The sequence below is a fragment of the Nelumbo lutea genome, chromosome 6, assembly GCF_056320005.1.
Source record: "Nelumbo lutea isolate HS-2025 chromosome 6, American lotus-T2T, whole genome shotgun sequence".
NCBI lineage: Eukaryota > Viridiplantae > Streptophyta > Magnoliopsida > Proteales > Nelumbonaceae > Nelumbo > Nelumbo lutea.
This window is the reverse complement of record NC_142689.1, coordinates 31,545,257-31,554,367: the sequence shown is the minus strand read 5'-3', so window position 1 is coordinate 31,554,367 and position 9,111 is coordinate 31,545,257. Positions and strand designations below refer to the sequence as shown.

General features: G+C 40.2%; 1 protein-coding gene across 1 annotated transcript; it reads right to left on the bottom strand.

The window, feature by feature from the left end:
- Window positions 1-6,661: 6,661 nt before the first annotated feature.
- On the bottom strand, window positions 6,662-7,123 carry LOC148848350 (uncharacterized). Its single transcript, XM_088951315.1, has one exon. The coding sequence runs from the start codon at window positions 7,121-7,123 to the stop codon at window positions 6,662-6,664; it is 462 nt and encodes a 153-aa protein (XP_088807441.1).
- Window positions 7,124-9,111: the final 1,988 nt, after the last annotated feature.

Genomic DNA, 9,111 nt, shown 5'->3' with positions numbered 1-9,111 from the left:
GTTCTCTAGAGATCTGGATCTATCCTCCTAGGATAATCCTATCTCTATCTTGTGATCTATCTTGTAGAACTCCATTTTAATGTAAACATCTCATCTATAAATACTATACGTCTGATGGTATTCGACACACCGTCGACAGTATTCTCAGTCCCAATTATTCTTCTTTTCAGTTCTTCTATTCTTTCCTAACTTGGTATCAGAGCCATGGTTCACAATGGTGTGCACTCGGTAGCAAGCTCAAACATTGGAAGCTCCAACCAGTTCCTGAGTTCTGTGTTGGGAACATCAATGATCAACGTCCCCAACATCTCCCATTCGCTCATCAAGCTGAATCACGACATCTACTTACCTTGGAAGGCGTAGATGATTCCAGTCCTTAGAACTCACAAATTGCTGGGTCTCATAGAAGGAACCATGCAAGCTCCTCCAACTCACATCGATGGCCCTGATGGACAGAGAGTGCGAACCCAGAATATGATAACTGGGTGCAGTTGGATCAACTTGTGCTCATCTGGATCGTCTCTTCTCTCACTGAGAGTGTGGTAACTGAAGTGATCAACCTAACCATATCAGCTGAAGCCTATAAGGCTTTATCTGCAACCTACTCTGTCATCTCAAGATCGAGAGTACTCCATCTGAAATGACAGTTGCAGAGCATCAAGAAAGGGTCATAATCAATAACTGAATATGTCAAGAGAGCCAAGGTAATTGTCAACAGCCTAACAGCTATTTTTGAACCGGTAGGCAAAGAAAACCTTATACTTTGCATTCTTTCTGGACTTGGGACTGAGTATGAGTCCATTATCACTGTGATCACCAATAGGACTGATTTAGATTTTCTTACTATTAATGATGTACTGAGACTTCTCTTAAATCATGAGGAATGGTTGGAACAACACAACTAGTCTACCACTAATAACCCTCCTTCAGCAAATTTTTCCGCACATAGGAAAAAAAAATGATTAGAACTCCAAAAATACAAACCGAGGAGGTAGTTCTGCTCCCAGTAATGGTAGAGGTCGCAGTGGTGGCCTCAACCGTGGTGGTTATCATAATCAGTATAATGGCGGTAGAAATAACAGTGGTGGCCATGGGAAAGGTAATCTTTCCCAAATAATCTACTAGGTCTACAACAAACTAGGCCATGGTGCTCTTACCTACAGGAAGCGCTATGACTTATCGTATCAAGGAAAACAACCGTCTCCCCTAGATACTGTTGTGTATCACACAAGTGTTGGGAATGAAGCTGATCCCACGTGGTATCTAGATTCCGGCACACTCATCATCTCACTCCAAATGTAGACAATCTACAGAATCGGTTCGAGTACATGGGCCCAGAGCAGGTTACAGTTTGTAATGGAACAGGTTTGCAAATTTTACATTCCGAATCTTCCTCATTGACACATAATAATCATACCTTTGCTCTCAACTCTATTTATTATGTTCCACACATCACCAAGAATCTGCCTTCTGTGAACAAATTTACCAAAGATAGTGATATTTATCTTGAGTTCCATCATGATTTCTTTCTTGTGAAGGATTATACGGTGAGAGTTCTCATCAGAGGAACTAATAGAGATGGACTCTATCAATTTCCTAGAGGAACTCAAGTCAACAATAGAGTAACTGCCTTTGTTAGAGAATGCACCACCTTTTCAGGATGGCATTAACGGCTAGGTCATGCTGCATTCAAAGTAGTGAGTCAAGTTATTTCCAAATGTGGTTTACCTTGTTAGAGTCGTATCATTTGTATTGTGTGAGTCATGTCAAATGGGTAAGAGTCATAGACAACATCTTCCAGTTTCACAATTTACTGCTACACATCTATTAGAAGTCATTTATTCTGATGTATGGGGACTAGCCCCAACTATTTCTAATAAAGGATTCAGATATTATGTTATTTTTGTGGATACTTTTTCGAAATTCACTTGGTTGTACCCACTCACGAAAAAATGTGAAGTCATGAATGCTTTTCTAAGCTTCAAATGGCGTGTGAAATGCTTGCTATCCACAAAAGTAAAAATTTTTCAATCTGACTAGGGAGGGAAATTTCGCTCTCTCTCCCAATATCTTGACTCTGAAGGGGTTCAAATGGAATAGTTGAAAGGAAGCACCGACACATTGTTGAGTCCACATTATCTCTACTGGCTTTCGCCTCTCTCCCGTTTTCCTTCTGGACTGACACCGTACATATGGCAGTGTACCTGATCAACCGTCTTCCCACTCCGACACTTCGTAGTCATTCTCCATATGAGGTATTGTTTTAGAGAACCCCAGATTACACATTTCTCAAATTTTTTTGTTGTGCTTGTTATCCTCTCCTGCGACCTTATAATAGGTACAAGTTTGAATTTTGGTCACAATAGTGCATTTTTCTGGGGTATAGTGCTGCTCATAAGGGTTACAAGTGTTAGCATCCTATTAGTGGACATGAATACATCAGTCGGCATGTCATCTTTGATGAATCTCGGTTTCTTGGTATGCAACTCTTCCCAATTAGCAAATCTAGTACTGATCATACCAGTTCTCCTTCAAGTACCTCCATCGGACCAGTTACAGGTCCACCGAATCTGCAAACAGTAGCTCCACTATCACTTGGCATTTCTTCTCCATCTGGTGACATCTTCTCTCCCTCGTCAGATCTCCATCGACCACCCTCAATGCCTTCCGAGACCCCTTCTGCCCCTACTTCATCAGTTGAGTCTGCTCCTAGCGATGTTCCATCATCCACCACTGCACCGTCCCACCGAACCAGACTGGTTAAAGAGATTCTTGATGCTACTCTTGTTGCACCTCCACCTCCATAGCGAACTCATCCCATGGTCACCAGATCCATGAGCTCCACCGTATCTCTTGCAACGACCACTACCAGGTATCCTATTCCGGCAGCCCTCATTGCTGATACCACACTGGAATAGTGTGAACCGGCCACCTATTCTAGTGTGGCTAAGCATCCACATTGGCAGCATGCTATGCAACAAGAATACCGTGCTTTCTTAGACAATGATACTTGGGAACTTGTTCCATACCACCCCAGTATGAATGTAAATGGAACAAAGTGGGTTTGCTTTGGCAAAGCAAGCTAGATGACGCCAAACCCATTGCTTTTCCCATGGCTTCATCATGCAAATTGTCCTCTCTCCAAGGCATAGCTCTCCTAGATCCTTCTAAATGTAGAAGTATTGTGGGTGCTCTCCAATACATCACCATCACTAGACCAGATATAGCCTATTCAGTCAATAAGGTTTGTAGATTTCTCCATGCTCCCATAGATGCTCATTGGGTTGTAGTCAAACGGATTCTCCGTTACTTGAAGGGCATGTTGGATGTTGGTCTTCATTTCTCCAAATCCAATTCCCTTAAGTTTCATGCGTTTAGTGATGCAGATTGGGCTGGATGCCCTGATGGTCGTAAATTCACAGGTGGCTATTGTGTATACTTGGGTAACAATCTCATTGCATGGAGTGCAAAAAAAAACAAGCAACACTAGCTCGTTCCGGAACGCAAAATTTTGAGCTCTAGCAAATTCAATGACAGAATTCATATGGATCAGTCTCTCCTTACAGATCTGGGTTTCTCCCCCACATCTCCTCCAATTGCTTGGTGCGACAATGTGGGAGCCATACACCTAGCTACACACCCGGTGTTCTAGGCACGCACCAAGCATGTAGATGTTGATTTTCATTTCTTGAGAGATCTAATTCTCAAACAGAAGCTACTGGTGAAATTCATCTCTTCCAAGGACTAGATAGCCGACATCATGACTAAGGCTCTACCAGCACCACGGTTTCTTCACCTTCGGTCCAAGTTGCACATCTTCACAAAGCCGTTTCGCTTGTGGGGGCATGTTAAGGATAATGACGATCGAGAGTCCTCCAGAGATCTGGATCTATCATCGTAGGGTAATCCTATCTACTACTTAGGATAATCTCTCAGTTCTTGTAGAACTCCATTTCAATGTAAACATTTCATCTATAAATATCATACATCTGATGGTATTCTACACACCGTGGACAGTATTCTCAGTCCCAATTATTCTTGTTTTCAGTTCTTCTATTCTTTCCTAACTGTCAGTAAGGCGAGAGATCAGCAAGAGGTTCACCGTCGTCAAGGGAGAATCTGGAGTTTTGTTCCATAGGAAATGTGCATGGCTTAGAACCCAAGGCACCGAGATCACTGAGGATGTCCAAGGTGTACTTGCGCTAGGAAAGGTAAATGCCTTTATCGACGTAAAAAAGAACAGTTGTAAAGGACGAACCAATGGATTGAGTGAAGAGGGAATAATCCACTTTGGATTGAAGAAAACCAACGGAGATGAGAGTAGCTGAAAATTTTGTAAACCAGTTTCGGGATGCTTGTTTCAAGCCGTTGATGGACTTATGGAGGTGGTAAACACGCTGGTCATTTTTCTTATCGAAACCTGGTGGCAATGTCATGTATACCTCTTCATACAAGTCGCCATGTAGAAAAGCATTGTTGACATCTGATAAAAAAAGCATAGTGGAAAATTGATAAACAATCATAAGAGAGGTAGTTGGACAAGGGGTATAATGTACCTTGGGACGGAGGAGACGACGTTGGCGGGCAAGCAGTATGGCAGTAGTAGTTGTTCAAGTAAGTAGGATGCCTGGTGGGTCCAGTTGAGCGTCGCAGAGGTGTGATCAAAGTGGAGATGGGTTCCGGTGAAGAGTTCATTGTGGAGATGGGTTCTGGTGGGGTCGGTGCAGATGCAAAAGGGGCGGGGGAAGATGGTGTGGTTGAAGTGGGAGAAGGATTTTGAGGAACAGTAGGGGATGCAAAGGAGTTGTCCAATAGGTCAGAGATGGGAGTTGGGAGCACCACAGATGTGGGAGGAAGGGAAGTATCTGTGTGTGACGAGAAGGGGAATGTGGTCTCATGAAAGGTGACGACCCGGCTCATGAAGAAGGTGATGTTGTCAAGATCATAGAGAAGATAAGCTTGTTGACCATGTGGATAACCAACAAAGACACATTGACGAGCACGGGGAGCGAATTTATCAGTTTGGAGATGACGGGTTGCGGCATAACAAAGACGACTGAAGACGCGAAGGTGACCATAGGATGGTTGTTTCCCAAAGAGGAGCTCGTGGGGATAGCGACCCTGAAGCAATGGGGTGGGTGTGTGATTGATAAGATAAGTGGCGGTGAGAATGCATTCACCCCAAAATTTCAAAGGGAGATTGGATTGAAAGCGCAAGGCACATATACTATATTTGTTGAGGAGATGTCGATGTTTGCATTCGACTACTCCATTTTGTTGAGGAGTGGCCACGCAACTGTAGTGATGGATAACCCCATGAGAAGAAAGAAAGGATTGCATTAATTGAAAGAAAAAATATAACCATTGTCTGTGCGAATTTTCTTAATGTGAATGTGGAATTGTGTTTGGGCATAAGCGAAGAAGAAGTTTTGAATTAATAAACAAGTCTCAGATTTGAAACGCATGAGAAACACCAACGTACATCTAGTGAATTGAAATCATCTACAATAGTTAAGAAAAAGGGCACCCGAAGATGAGGGTATGGTGTAGGGTCCCCATATATCGCAATAAATTAATTCGAAAGGTGAAGTAGTAGAAATGGAACTAGTGGGAAATGGCAGTCGTGTCTGCTTGGAAAGTGGACATATGTGACAATCTTCAGTCGTGGTGCAAGTTGGGATGAGATCTCAAAATTTATTCATGGAGAATGTGTCGAGATGCCTGAGTTGATTGTGCCATATTTCAGGAGTGGGTTTGGAGGAGAGAAAAGACTGGACGGTTGGTGTGTCGACGGTGAAGTAGTAAAGGCCACCGAGCTGCCTACCCATTCCAATCGGCTTCTTCGTCGAAAGATCCTGCACCACACAGTAATCACGGTATAAGGTAACCGAACATTTAAATTTGTTAGTTAGTTGACTGATGGATAAAAGGTTGAAGTTGAAAGAAGGAATGAGCAAAACATCCGAAAGGGTGATTTGGTCATTGAGACGAGAAGTGCCAGTGTGTGCTACTTCAACAGTGGTGCCATCGGCCAAGGTAATGGGTTGGACAGGTGTGGAGGGCTTATTGTGGGAGGTAAGTATTGCCTCTGGAGAGGCAATATGGTGGGCGGCTGTTCGGATTTTGCCGATGATGCCGATGATGAGAGAAAACAGAGAGCATTACCTGCTAATTAGTTTGCCGCTAAATGTGCCATTGATTGTGCAGGCTTCAGATTTTGCAGGAGGTGGAGCAATTGCTCGTACTGTTCGGAAGTCAAGGTGGTGGTGGAAGTGTTGCCTGCATTGGTAGTTGTGGTTGGAGCATCCTTGGCAACTTTGGGTTTAGAACCAGATTTTCTATTGAACTTATAGTGAGGCGGATAACCGTTTAACTTGTAACATACATCTCGCGTGTGACCTAGGATGTTGCAGTAAGTGCAACGCTCCTTAGGTTTCCATTTGTTGTCGGTGGGGCGTGGTCGAGATGCTAGGAATCCTTTTCTGTGGTCGCGGGTTCTTGACTGACAAGAAGTGTTGAAGTATTCTCAGTGGGAGGTGAGAATTTGGGCTGATGAAGTATACGGTGTGCTTCATCTTGCAGGGTCAAAGAGTAAGCCCGTGCGACGGATGGCAACGGATCCATCAGGAGGAATTGGTTGCCAACATTTGAGAATGAGTACTCATTCAAACCCATGAAGAACTGCATCAATTGCTCCCATTGTTGGTAGGAAATAAACGCTTTCGAGGCTCCGCAGGTGACAAACACTCTGGTTCACAAAGGTGTTTAGCTCGTCCCACAGGGCCTTCAGTATGTGTTGGCGCAATGCGGCAATTGATCTCTGAAGTTGGTATATGCATGGTCCATTACTCAGAGAAAACCGATCCTTGAGGTTGATCCAGACATCTGAAGCCAAAGTTGTATAAAGGACTGAAGTTGCCAGGTCTCTGTGCAATGAGTTGAGAAGCCAGGATAGAACCATATTGTCCACCCTCTTCCATGCCGAATACAGGGGATCTGCGATTGCAGGTTGCTTTATGGTACCGTTGACAAGCCCAAGTTTGTTTTTAGTAGATAATGCCATAGTCATCGCCAATTTCCAGGTAACGTAATTGTCACCAGTGAGAGGAGAGGTGATCGGCATCATTCCTGGGTTATCTAATGATGTAGGTAGTAGGGACTTGAGATGTCGTCAGTAGGAAAACTAGGGCTGATAATCGATGCAAGGATCTCCATGGCTCTGATACCATGAAGAATGGTAAAATGAGAATGATTTAATATTTGTCGTGCATGAGCAAGAGACGTGCATGGATGTGAGTAGTGCAAAGAAAGGACTCCATGCGTACTCGTAACAGGGTTTAAATATATATATATATATATATTATAGAAATTTTAATTTTATAGTTAGCATTTTACTAAAACATCATTTATAATTTGCAATGGATATAATCAATCTTCCATTAGATGATAATGGAAAATCATAGTGTTGATCCTAGTGTTCATTTAAATAAATTTAATCAAAAGAAAATAAAAATAAAAATACTATTTTTGACTTTAATAAGACACGAATAACCACTCTATTGGCTATATTTGGTTGATTTTCTTTCTATACAAAAAAGTGTTAACGGTATTTTTGGAATAAAAAATCGTGGGTCTATAAATTATAAAATATATGGGATGTTTTAGTAAAATGAAAACTATAAGGTAGTTTTAAGTAAATGTGTAAAACTATAAGGTGTGTAGGAATGAAAACGGGGCGGGGATCATATTCCCTGTCCCTGACCCCAATTATGAAATTAATCCCCACCCTTGATCCCCAACAGGAATGGATTCCTCGTGGGGACCCGAATCCCCAAAATGTTTTCGGATAATAGTATTTTTTAAATAAATTTATTTAAAATAAATAAATAATTAAATTATAAGCAATGTTTTAAATATGTTTTGATATATAAATAATATAATAGTATATTTCATATAAATAACATTTAATATATATATAATCAAGGTCAGGACGGGGCAGAGACCTCCTTGTACCCAGCCTCGCCCCAACAAAACAATCCCCATCCCCGGACCCATCGAGTTGGGGAAGTCAATCCTCATCGGGGATGGGGAAAATTGCCACCCCAAAAGGTGTGTTCTACTAAATGACTCTAAAAGAAACACATAAGAGTATACAATTGTTTTATATTTTCAACTTTTTAAATAATTAATAATTATTCATATTTTATATACTACATTTAATAAATTTTTTATAATAAAAAATAACAATAATTAATTTCAGTTAAGTTTATTCATCAAACTGATGAAACCGACCAACCCAATCAACTCGACTTGAGTTGCTCGGGTTTTTAGTATTTTAGGTCAGCTTTGGTTAAAAAATTTTCCAATTCGACCAAATTGGATCAATTTCACTTTGGTCACTTGTAAACCGACCAAAATCGAATGAACTAACCATAGATAGATATTAATATTTTATATTTTAAATATAATTTTTAATATGGAAAAGTGGAAATTTCCCATATTTCTTAGACTAAAATGTTTTATATCATAAATCTAATTTTTAAATTTATTTTTTTAATAATCACACTATAATTTTTAAAATCAAATTAAATTTGTAAGTTTAAATCTATTGAACCGACTGACTAAACCAAAAAATGATCCAAACCGTTACAACTTGAGTGGGTTCGATTTCACAAAAGGTCAATCGATTTCAACTTACCAACTCCCCAACCTGACCAAGTCAATTTGGTTGGCCAAAAAGCCTACGACTGAACCGAACCAACTTAGGAACACCCATAATTTCAGCTAAATTAAAAGTCTCATATCTGATTAATAAGAAAAGTTTAATCTTCAATAATTATTGAAAAATTATAGTGAAAATACACAATTATTGAAAATATATTGATAATAAAAAAATGCAATAATTACAAAAATACAATAAGTACTAAAAATATATTAACTTAGTCAATAAATAGTATAATCTCAAATAATAGTTTAGTCTCTAACAAAAATTAATCAATAAGTTATGACAAAAATATAATAATACAACAAATTAAATTTAAAAATTTCAATAATAGTATTTTAATCTCCAATAATTATTAAAAGTTTTATGTTAAATAGAAAAACAAAATA

Bases quoted from the DNA above. Each gene is read 5' to 3' on its own strand.
- LOC148848350 (XM_088951315.1), bottom strand. From the start codon at position 7,123: ATGCCGATCACCTCTCCTCTCACTGGTGACAATTACGTTACCTGGAAA.